At 40.7% G+C, this 12,698-nt stretch overlaps 1 protein-coding gene across 3 annotated transcripts in view; it reads right to left on the reverse strand.

The window, feature by feature from the left end:
- CUNH9orf3 (chromosome unknown C9orf3 homolog) overlaps positions 1-12,698 on the reverse strand; it is a 384,867-nt gene that overhangs the window by 297,733 nt on the left and 74,436 nt on the right. For all 3 annotated transcript variants that reach the window (XM_012814094.2, XM_023508155.1, XM_023508160.1), the window contains one exon: positions 8,554-8,707. In XM_012814094.2, coding sequence (XP_012669548.1) covers positions 8,554-8,707 — 154 coding nt within the window. The remainder of the gene's footprint in view (positions 1-8,553; positions 8,708-12,698) is intronic.

Here is a 12,698-nt window from a genome sequence, read left to right on the forward strand (position 1 = left end):
ACACAAAAACAATTTCTGCACTCAATAATGTACTTTCAAGTTATCACCAGAGGAAAAATCTTCTCCAAGTAAGGGGTGATTCATAACTCAGAAGGTAAGGAATGACAGACCCAAATTAAAGATCCCATTCTAGAATTCCCTAGAATAAAAGACTCAGTCTGAGGTGGAACAATGAATCAAAATGACACCTGCAGATTCAAACCTTTCAAAAGAACACAAACCATTCTACTGCAAAGTAATCTAGGTGCTCTTTATAAAGCTCATCATCAAAAGTTGTTGTTAGGGAACGCAGAGGCACTTTTGATACAGTATTTTCCCCAATCCACTTTCAATGCAAATTTAAGCAACTCAACCTTTTAAGGAAACAGATTAGAGCCCAGCCTGCACCATCTGACCACTGCCAATTATTCCATCAAAGGCGGAGCTAAAGAAAAATTCCGACAACCTGACTCATAGGCCTCAAGAGAACTTATCTATCCAAAGAAATCTACATCAAAGAGGACTCTATTTTTTCACCTGTTAACACATCCTTTATTCAAACACAATGGAAAAATCTCTCTAAATTTAAGTTATAGTTCTTACTAGAGGTGCTTACTTTCATTGAATACTGAAATGTTGGCATGTCCCTATACGAGCAGACTTCAACAATACTTCTCCAAATTTATGAAGTGCCTTTCATCCATCTAACGCCAGTGTTCAGAGGGTGTACAGGCTGTGTAAATAAGCCTCACCCTCTACTACCATGGTGCATAGGATACAGCTTCCTGCACCAATGAGGTTTCATCAAAGTTGAGGGTAAGAAAATAGATGGAGATTCACAAAATCTTCTTCCAGGATAAGGTAACATGAACGATATAATTATTGACCTTGAACTCTGGCTAGTGTCCCTGAATTGAAAACCTTGCTTTGTAGAGACAGTGAGTAAAGGTGCTGCTGGTAAACATGAAACAGTTAAGGCTACAATGAACACCTAGTGACACTGCTGTACTATGCTGGCATAGCAATTCAATCCAAGGTCTCACAAAGTGAAAAAGACCATTTATTAAATTAACCACCATGTTACCTTTTTCTAATGTATTTGCACAGGTATAAAATATGCTTACTAATTTAAGCTCATATACTCTCTATTGAAAAGCTCTCAGAGCCTGTTCAATAATGTAGAAACCGGAGGTATGCAAGCATCTTCAGGACAAAGGTGGGGCATGAGTTTAAATTCTATCTACCACGGCACAATTTTTCAAAGAGGCTGCCCATTGGCCTCTCCAGAAATACCCCATGGGGAAAGATTATTGCAGCCAAGAACTCTAAGGTTAGTGAATAAATTGAGGTAGGCAAAGATTGGAGGTAGGCAAAAAAAGCCAATTTGTTAAAGGAAAAAAGGTGAGTTAAGTTCTCTCTGGACATAATTGACACTAGCTCAGGTGATGATAATGATTTCAGTTGTGTGAATTAGCATCTTTTGTCATAATCAAAGGCTTGGAGAAAATGCAGGACTTTAAGGCAACCACACAATGACCAAGTGAGACTAGGATGGCTCCCAATAAAAATGGAAGTGGAAATGGCATCGGGAAAACCACTTATGGGTTCTCACAGGGGGATCAGGAAACTTGGGCTCCAATAGCTGCTCTCAGACTGGCTAAATGTGACGCAAGACAAGTAACTGGGGTCTCTTTTTCCTCATCTCTAGTAGTCTTAACAAAAGTGACTGCCAGAGGGAGGGGTAGGAGAGAACTGACTGGAAAAGCATATGCGGGAACTTACTGGGGGGATGGAATATTCTCTATCTGATTTAGGGTGTACGCAATCCTCAAAAAGTCATCCGACTGAACAGTTAAGATCTGCACGTTTTGTTGTATGTATTTTAATTAAAAATAAATTTAAAACTGAAGATGGTTTCTTCTGACACTATAATTCTATGATATCCTATGACATGAGCCTCCTTCAGACAACAGCCTTGTTTCTGAAGAGGTCAGGGAATATCGCACTTTCACAAAGTCGTGAAGAGTCTTCTCCAGATCCAGCATCAACTCAAAGATGCTTTATCTTCCTCTCAAGGCAACTTTTCATTTTCTTATACTTTACAATGCCAAAGAGGACCTCTCCCATAATCAGTCTCCTCCTCTTTAGAATGAGTAACTTCAATGCCTTTTCTTCTTTGTAGTGCCCATTTCCCATGCCTTTAATCAATTTTGCTGAATTCCTCTGGACTTACCAAGTTAAACTGTATCCATACTTTAACTGTGTGGCTCCAACAAAGGCCTCAAGAGATTAAATAACATAATACAAAGATATCCCTGTAACTAGAGAAGGTTATATTGCAGCCACATAAAATTAATAAATGTTGACACTTTATCTGAGTGCCTTATAATTAATGCACTTGCTAAAATGCTCCCTCGGAGTGGGCTGGAGTATATGTAAAGCTAGAGCTGGAAGAGGGGATATTCATCCTAAAATTTAGCCGGTGAGAACAGCAATCAAAAGTTCAGTGACCAACACTTTGGCCAAATTTCTGGAACCCGGATAACACCGGGCAAATGAAAACTTGTGCCACATAAGGTCCCAGTAAAAGTTAGACTTACATGAATTGAGATGGTGGTTTTAGGAAGGTTTGAAGGAGAAAGGGGGCTGGAAAGGCAAAAGGGACCAGATGTGAACATAACTAAAAACATTACTGAGATTGGCACTTCACAGCACCTTGGCTGGAAAACTTTGCATGGAGTCAGAGGTTTTGTGGATAAAAATACAAAGCTACTTTCTGATGACTAAAGATAGCATACATGAAGCACGCATCCAGGCAGGATTAAGCAAATGTAAGCTATTATTTTATCTGCAGCCCATGCCTGATGGACAAGCACTTTGATAAATGAAGGGAAAACTTTGTCATAGTCTATCAGTCATGGAAGGGAGAGTGGGAGGAACCCGATTCCCAGGACTCATGGTTCTATAAAAGGACATACTTGCCTAGAATGGCACCACTGACCTTCCAGCTCACCTGATTGGCTTGGCTACTCTGAGCTTTCTCTTTTGGAACCTGCTTGCCCACAAAGGGGGTACTTTGGGGCCTGCTGTCTGCCCTGCGTTAGGCAAGCTGTGTGTCTGTGTTGTGGAGGTCGGTAGCAATCCAGCTGGGTTGGGATCTGGGCGGGTAAATTTATTTAATTTAGAAATGAAGTGTTAGAAAACCCACAGACAGCACCCACCTAAGCAGTCCCTCAGTCCAGCTCTGCCAATAACAAAATCTTTATTTCAATCTTCTCTGTTCCTCAGCTGGCTCTGAACTCCAGAGGACAAGAGAGGAGGAGCAGTAGTCTCCTCTTCACCCAAATCACAGCAGGAGTTTTAGATTTCTTCTCTTCCCAGAATCCCCATTTGATCTGGCCATAACCTCCTCCTTTTAGAATAATGGATGTGAGAAAATTGAGAAGCCATTTCAGTTGCTTCTGGGCAGGAAAGAAAGAACACACAGGAAGTGGCTGCTGCCCACTCCCCACCTGCATCTCCTGGGAATATGGCTGGAAGGGCAAAATAACAAATGTCTGTCTTTGCCTTACCCAGGCCTAAAGTACGCATCTTTCAGCGGCACAGCTCCTCTAACAACCAATTAACCTCCAGGCTTTAGAGGAGAAGCAGAGAACATCTTCACCATGGAGAATCTGAGAACCCTCAGACAAAGTCTTTACTCTGTAGATAAGGAAAATGCAGCTTGGCCCCAGAGCCAGATCCAACCCAGTAAGGATGGCACCTTCAGGCTCATAGTCAGTGCTCTAAAGTTCAGTTTCTTTGTTCCAACATGAGACACTCCTATCAATAACAGTAGCTGGATTATGACCGTGACTCTCCAGATGGCAGGGTGGATCAGACTCCAGGTAAGGAATAGGTATTTTATACAGTTTTTTAAGTCTTCAGGTAAGATTCTAAATCAGGCCAGGTGCAGGGGCTCACACCCGTTAACCCCAGCACCTTGGGAAGCCAACATGGGAGGACTGCCTGAGCCCAGGAATTTGAGACTAGGCTCACAAACCTAATAAGACTCTACCTCTACAATAAAATTAAAAAGAAAAAAATTAGCCAGGCAAGATGGTGCACACCTGTAGTCCCAGCTATTTAGAAGGCTCAGGCAGGATCATTGCTTGAGCCCAGGAGTGAGAGGCTGCATTGAGCTGTGAGCCTGCCACTGCACTCCAGCCTGGGTGACAGAGCAGGACTCTTTATAAAGAAAGAGTAAATGAATAAATAAATAAAATTGATTTTATTTTTAGAGAGACAGAATTTTATTCTCTTTTATTTTAAAGAGACAGAATTGTCTCTCTAGGGCAGGAGTCCTTAAACTTTTTTAATAGGGGGCTAGTTCACTGTCCCTCAGACCATTAGAGGGCCGGACTGTGGGCCCCGGGACGTCGGCTGCCATGCAGGACAGGCAGCGGTGGCAAAAACACCCAGAAGGCTGGATAAATGTCCTGGAGGGCTGCATGTGGCCCGCGGGCTGTAGTTTGAGGACACCTGCTCTAGGGAGTCACCTGGATATGAATATGAACAAATAAACAAGTTACTCTCTGAGAATCAGTATACTTATCTGTAAAATGGCAATAATAATCTATCCAATCTATTTTAAAGGCTTATCCTCAGGACTAAATGAGATGACATTTAGATCAAAATTTTTCCTGACTCCCAAACACTAATGGCTTCAGTTTCAATTCAGGATAGGGTAGGATATACTGCAGTAACGAACAACTCCAATGTTTTAGTGACCTAATGCAAAAAAGTTTACTTCTCACACATGCCAAATCCACTGTGGATCCAAGTGACTCTCCTGTCCTATTCACTCAGAAATTTGGGCTGCCTACAACTGCAAAATAAGGCCTCCTCTGTGACCCCAGTGCACTTGAAGAGAGCACTAAATGGTCTCTCATGCAATTAAATGTTCCCACATGAAAGCAGCATATGTCGTTTCTGCCCATAATTCTCTTCTTCCCTTGAGAGTATATAACTAAGAGCTATCTAAGGTATTCTATATAGCTCAAGAAGATGGTCCAAAATAGGCAAGTTACTGAAAAAGAAGTAGAAATTACCTCTGTTCTACCAAAAAAAGCAAAATACAGGCAATAAGATGTGCCTGTCGGAAAAGAAAGCACATGGCTTTAGCTCCTAAAGATACCGACCACCACAGTCACCACAGTCAGAGTAAAAGCAGCATGGTAAAATAAAACCAACACAGAAAGGATCTGCAGTAAGAGGATCTCTCAGCTCGTTTTTCAAAAATGAACTAACCATGTGTACATTACTCTGGCTTTCCCCACCAAAACGTAGTGACTTTCTATAAATAGAAAAATGATTTAATCGAGCTGGGTATAAAAGCACTACAAATGAAGCCTGATGCACACTTCTGTGCTTCTGTGCACTCCCCTTCTCTCTCTTTTGGCACTCAAAGCTAAAAAGATTGAACATCTGGCTAGGCTGCAACTGACTATCCAATGGTCCATACCAGGGGTGGGGAACCTGTGGCCTTCTAGGTCCTTCGGTGCAGTCTTTTGACTAAATCCAGATTTTATAGATAGAACAAATCCTTTCATTTTTATTAATACATTTTTGTTCATCTTTTATATTTTTTAAATATCAAAGAATAAAATATGTTTCAATGAAATAATCCACCCAGACTGGTACAATTAGAACATTAGAAAGCCATAAGGGCTAATCACACTCATGGTTTAGTTCAGACTTCCCCTGCCTGACTGACACTACTAGTACATGAGGCTGGTGGGTGAAGTTTATGGGGGTCAAGTATGCCAGTCTGTTACCAGCTTTTGATAACAGTGCACTGTGTTTCTGTCAGAAGTGGAATTTGTTGCACAGCTTCACAGTATTTTAAAATTCTGTCTGCTTGACAGCACATCATGTCAAAGAAGATCCAGAGAACACTGAAGGAAGAAAACCTCTTTTTAAATGAGGATTGGGAATTGCAATATTATTGTGTTTCTGCTAAAGATAAGATGATTTACTTGCTTTGTGATACTGTAATTAACGACATTAAAGAAATTCAATGCTCATCAGCATTATAACACTCATCAGGACCACAAATATTTAAATAACAGGGAGATTGTACGATAGAAATTAGAAAGATTGTATTGTAGAAATTAAAAGATGGAAAGCAAAAGCAAAGCAAATTCTTCCCAGTAACAATAAGATCTAGAAATAGTCATAATCCCATGGAAGCAACTTATAAAGTAGCTTATATAGTCAGGAAAAATGGGAAGCCATTCAGTGAAGTAGAAATTTTGAAAGTATGCATTGTCAAAGTTGCAGGATGCTTAGACCCCACTAACATTTCAAAGAGAATCATAACTACTGGCAGCAAGAAGAAACTTCAACTTCACCGAACTTCATGCAATTCTTCTAAACGAAAATACAGGGTGTGTAGGGGTGTGTATTTGTATATATCTCTCCTGTATACACTATTCAGTCACTTTGGATGCATCAACTGATATTACAGACTTGGCACAGGTTTTATACTTTGTTCAGGTCATAACAGAAGATGTTCTTTGCTATAAAGAGTTACTTGCTTTGGACACTCTTGCAAATACAACACAGGGAATAGATATCGTCAACAACTTTCAAGGTAAATGTCATGAAGTTGCACTGAATTTGGTAAATTTAGTGAGTTTATGTACAATGGTGCACCTTCCACGACAGGAAAACATGAAGGGCTTATTACACAGATAAAAAAGGTATCAACAGATCCACATGCTCCTGTTTCTTTTCACTGTATCTCGCATCAGCAAAATCTCTTGTGCTACAATGATTTTCTTAAGTGAGGCTTGTGAACAGGTTTATGTGTTGTTAACTATACTGGTACAAATGCAACATGGCAGGATCAGTTTTGTAAAATGGTAAAGGTGAGTGATGAGGTGTTTAGTGTGGATTTGCTCATTAGCTGTAACACTCCAAAGTGCATTGGCTAGCGCAGGGATAGGTATCAGCCAAAATTTTATCTCTGTAAAAACAAATCATTAAATTTTATGAACAAAAGAATCAGCCATGTGAATTATTGAAAAAAGATTTCTATTGGAATGCAGCATTTCTGAATGATATCATTTCAAATCAAATGACATAAATATTTCTTTGCAAGATGAAACTAAGTCTATAGATAAACCAGACATTTCAAATAAACATCTTTTTTCGAAACATTTCTTCTTCAAAAGGAAGTTTCCGATAAACATTTAACCTCAGTTAGCATCAAACAATGACTTTAAAATTTTCTTAGCCATCAAACCAAATGTTAGCGAAGGTCACTGTGAACAGGATGATATATACAAATCCTTTGAAGAATATGCAGCTGTTATAGACCCATGAACTGGGGGTTGCCATGAAAGTTTCACTGACTTTGAGAATCATGATATCACACTCAAATTAGTATTTCAGCCTTACCTAGTCGATATTACCCAGGCACCGAAACAACTACAGATGGAATTGACTGAGCTCTCAGTAGATGACATTTTAAAGTCATTGATGCTAAGAAAAATCCAACTGAAATATGAAAAAATGCAGTGGAATATCCACACCCTCAGCAACATGTTTTCTTGCTTTTCAACCACTTATTGCTGTGAATCTACATTCTCCTACCGAACCCAAATCAAGATGGGTTAAGATCACAAATGACTGAGACCCATCTAGAAGATCAACGAAACTGCAGGCCTCTGTGCTGCAACCAAATGTGCCAATGCTTTCCCACAAAAGGAAGACACAACAAAATCGTTATGAGATTAGTTAACTTTAAAATTAACAAATAGCTTTCACTTTTTGAAATTAAGTATATAGTAGTTAGTTTTTTTTTAAATAATGTACCTTTTTAAGTGTATAATTAAAGTTTCTTGAAAGCAGCCTTATTTGATTATAGCTAAATTAATATAGCCTTCCAAGATGAAAAGGTTCCCCATCGCTGGCCTATACTAATTTTTAAAAACCTCACATTGATTTTCTCTGGTTTATGCTGAAAAGAAAAGAAAAGAAATCACTACTGATGTCAACAAAGCCCTGATCCAGCAGGATTCCCCTAACCCAATGGTCTTGTAACACTTTTCTTATGTCTGCTGCTCCCAAAAAGGCTCCCCCTAAGGGAGGCTGTTCTTACAATGCACTGTTAACAGCAGTGACCAGAACCAAGACAGCAGAGTTGCCCATAAAGTGAGGCATCAGATAAGCAACTTCTTTTTATTAACTTATGTTTTGGACTACATGAACACTGAAAACCAAACTTAAAAGTTATAGGAGAGAAAGTGTTCAATGTGAAGATCCTTCATTTAACCAAACACATATAAATATTTCACCCATATTACAGGATTTCACACACACTTATTTTCTTTTCTCTTTCTGCATAAATAATATGCCCACATTTCTACCTTTCAACTCTTTCCTTTCTAGTAAGGCTTTTTCAGCATTGATGAATCCTGTTTTGGTTTAGTTTCTCAGCAAGGATGACTCACATTCCCAGAGCTAGGAAGAAACGCATCACACTGCTCGCTCCAGCGTTTGTTTTTCAGTAAGTTCCCAAACACAAACCTGGAGTTAGCCTCGGAAGGTGGCAAAGGTCCCTCTGCTGCCAAATCATTGGATGAGCATGTTTCCGGCTTCATTTCTGTCCAGCATCCCACTGCAATTGTGAAGGTGGAGGCTGGCATCGGCATAGTTACATAGTAATGCCAGCTTGAGTACCCTACAAACAGAAAGAGAAAAACTTCAGTGAGTCTGGACCTTACTGTGCGTTTCTTCTTCTGAAGCACTTGAAGAGCTGGTAAGCTGGTAAGCGCCAACTCTTGGGGGTGGGTCACAGCAACTAAAGGAGCATTATTCTAGGACTCAAGGAAAGCACAAGAGGCATGATGGTGGGCACCGCCGGTGGCTCAAGGAGTAGAGCGCCAGCCCCATATACTGGAGGTGGCATGTTCAAACCCAGCCCCAGCCAAAAACTGCAAAGAAAAAAATAAAGAGGGATGATGGTTTCAAGGCAGCTAAGGAGGTTTCCAGGGATCAGTTGACCCCCTTCAAGAGAACCTAGAAATAAAGGTAGTGGTTGAGGTGGTCACTCAAAGCTGTAAACACAGAAGGGCATAGGCCATATCCTCCCATAAAAACAAGAGATGTCTTATCTTCATTGCCTACCACAGTATTTGGCATAAAAAAAGATGCTTAATTTATATCTATTCAATGAATGAATGGACAAAGGAATGGTCACTTCTGTGCTGTAACTATTATACTTTATTTAAATTCAATTCAAGTTAATCTAAAATGGACATAGTAGAAAATACCTGAGGTCACAGAAGGGAAACAGATGGGTTTTAGTAGCAACTCTGAAACTAATTCACTGAGGAAGTTCAGGTCTCATCCCCCAATCCTTTATTCTTTTTCTTTTCTCAAGACAAGAGTCTGGCTCGGTTGCCTTGGGGAGAGTCCAGGAGTGTCATCACAGATCACTGCAACCTCAAACTCCTAGGCTCAAGTGATCTGCTTGCCTCAGCCTTTCAAGGTTGAGACTACAGGTGTCTGCCATGATACCAGCTAAGTTTTCTATTTTTAGCAGAGATGGGGTCTCACTCACTCCAGCTCAGGTTGGTCTCTTGAACTGAAGCAATCCTCCCACCTTGGCCTCCAAGATTGCTAGAATTACAGGCATGAGCCACCAAGCTTGGGCACCCCCTCCACCCTTTTTATCTGTTTAGTGGGTCTTCCACTCCTCACTGCAGCTGAAAACCAGGCATAAAGGTTCAATGGAGCCAAGGACTTCTAACTAATTTGTAACCGGGATGGAATTATAGCTGGGGCTCCCTCCCCAGATGGGTTTGGGGCTCCTCTCCCCACTTAGCCCAAACTTTACAGAAGACTGTTTATCAAAGGAAGGAATGATTGATAACTTATACTATACTTCCCTCATTTCTAAGATGGGAAAATAATTTTAGTGTTTCTGAAATCGAATTTGCCATACAATCTGATTTAACAGTATTTTTTTCCTGAGCATCTGCTATAAATTGATGGTGTGTCTTAAGGGGAACTGATATCATCTTATATTATGGAACACATTTCTCCATTCCTTGCATTCCCATGGCGAGGAATTTCCATTAGAGTAACACCTTTTTTTTTGGTCCCCTTACAAACTCCTTTGAGGGAGCTATTGTTCCCTTTCTTACTTTAAATTTTATAAGGTTAAACACCCATAAAGTGACCTGTGATTGTCTAATTTGGTTAGTGAATAGATATCAAATTCAGGTTCAAAATATTAACATGTCCATACTGGCCAGCAGACCTAACATGACATTTTTCAAAGTGCTTTACCAGTAAAAATCAATAACAGAGGTTAGAGTTTGATCTCCATATGCTTGGCTCCTTTGTCTATCTCTCCACTAATTCTGAACTCAAGAAGGTAGAAAAGAAAAAAATAAATATGATTTGTGCTGAAATTTGAGTTTGGATGTCATCAGAGGAGATATTTGAAGGAGAAATATAAAAGGCCGTGCTCAGAACTGCTGGAATCCCATCACGAGGCAGCTATTCTCTCAAGTTTGCTTATAAGTTTCATCCTGCTTCTGGAACCAAAATGGCCACTCTTGAGATTCCCTCTCTTTGTAGCTGACTAAGTTGAAGGCATGTTCTTCTTTAAAGAGATATTCAAATCCACTGATGCTGGAGCCAATCCCGTGATTGCTTCTACTGGGCTTGAAGAAAAACCACAGGCTTAAGAGAATCACTGCTCTGATCCCTAGCCAGTAAGACGTGGGTAGGGACAGTCACAGAACTCTGGATGAGAGCATGACATGGATCCAGCATGACAAGCCCATCTCCCTAATTATTCCACTTTCCCACAACTACTTCATTCTCTGCAACCTGATGCCTCCCATGACTGCTCCATGAAAAACTTCAGTTTGTCCTAGACAACATAGTGAGAGCTGGAGCAGGTGGGAGGGAGGGTGGCCGTGGAAGAGAGGGTGGCGGTGGAAGAATAGGAAAAATGTTGTGGCTGAGGAAATAAATCTTTCGAAATGTCTTGGTTTAAAAAAAAAAAACTCAAATAACCAAATTATCTTAACAAAGGGCTGTGATCTGCCCTTGTTTCTTTGAAGTCCATTTTAGAGCATATACCCCATGGGCCATTAGATTTTCCTTTTTAAAAATTTAGACCCTTGGGGGGAGTAAATAAGCAGCAATGATAAGGTTTTCAGATAAAAATGGAAGTTTGAATGAATGAAGGCATCTTCACTTCCTCCCCAAACCTCACGAAAGGATAAAAGGATTTTTTAAGGGATAAACCAACAACAGGAAGAATAAAACAGGAGACAATAGCTACAAAATAGCACTGGAAGCCAGAACCGGATGGAAGAGTGGCAAACGACACAGCACACCTAAGTCAGCGGCGGGGAAAGACAAGACCCACCTCATTGTACCTCCTAGAAACCCTGAAAGGCTCTGGGGCAGAAGAGGTGCTAAACTGAGCAGGCCTGGTTTGAAAGACTCTGTAAAAAGGGCTCAGATCTACAATGACCTCCCCTACTCTGCACACCCGGGTCTATCCTCCTGCGTACATTCTGGCAAATAAGTGGAGGTTTATTTTTGAGGCAGTAAGAGAGGGCCTCTGGACTAGGGGGTAGGGATGGAGAAAGGAATGGCAAATGGATGGGATTAGATGGACAAGTGCAGAGAGGATGCTGAGATCACCAGCCATTTCCCCACATTTGGTTCCCAGAGGCTGGCAGCCAGGTTTTCACCCTCCACGCAGGAGACTGGGGAAGTGGACGAGCCAAGAGAAGATGCTGAAGTATATTGACATTGCAGGTTTTCTGGGATCGGCCTGTAGTGAAGCTCATGGGTGACAAGCCTTCTGTAAGCACTCAGAGCTGCCAGTCAGTATTTCAGCCTCTGCTCCTAAGTAAATGCAAACCAAGGACCTTCGGACATCTTTAGAAAGCCTCAGCGCAAAACCCGGAGGCCAAACAGAAACGGGCAAGTTGGAAGATAGTAATCACACAAGAAGAAACAACTTAAAAAAAAAACCAAAACATAATACAAATGCTGAGAATTAAGAGAATTTACGGTAACCCTGAACAAGTATAGTATAGTATAAAAAAAAGAGAGAGAGAGACTCGTAAGTTAGGAAAATCAAAAATAGGAAAAAAAGAAAAATGCAGTAAAAGAGATAGGACAGAATATGAAGCTAAGGAAATCTCCCAGACCATTAAAAAAAAAAAAAGAAAAAGACAAAAAGATGAGGAAAATAGAAGTGCAGTTCCGGAGGTCTGAGGTCCAGGCAACGGAAACTTCAGAAAAAGACAACAGAGAAACTAGAAGGGAGGAAATCAGCGGCTGAACAATTGGGGAAAACTGTCCTAAACTGCATGGGGCGTGAGTTTCCAGATTGAAAGGACACAAAATACTCATGACCCTGGATACAAACTGACCCCAGTAAACTGACCCATCAATTAAGTAATCTTAACAGAAAAAGAATAACATTTTTAGTTCTGAGATAATACTAAAATCATAAAATATGACTCAGAAGGAAGAAGTAATTTAGAGAGGAGGAATAGGAACTGCCCCGTTAAGAAATCCTTTTAAGAATGAAACCCTGGCTCGGCGCCTATAGCTCAACTGGCTAAGGCGCCAGCCACATACACCTAAGGTGGCGGGTTCGAATCCCCAGCCCGGACCCGCCAAACAACAAT

This window comes from Otolemur garnettii, unplaced genomic scaffold (assembly GCF_000181295.1).
Source record: "Otolemur garnettii isolate 467f Iridium unplaced genomic scaffold, OtoGar3 scaffold00006, whole genome shotgun sequence".
Lineage (NCBI taxonomy): Eukaryota > Metazoa > Chordata > Mammalia > Primates > Galagidae > Otolemur > Otolemur garnettii.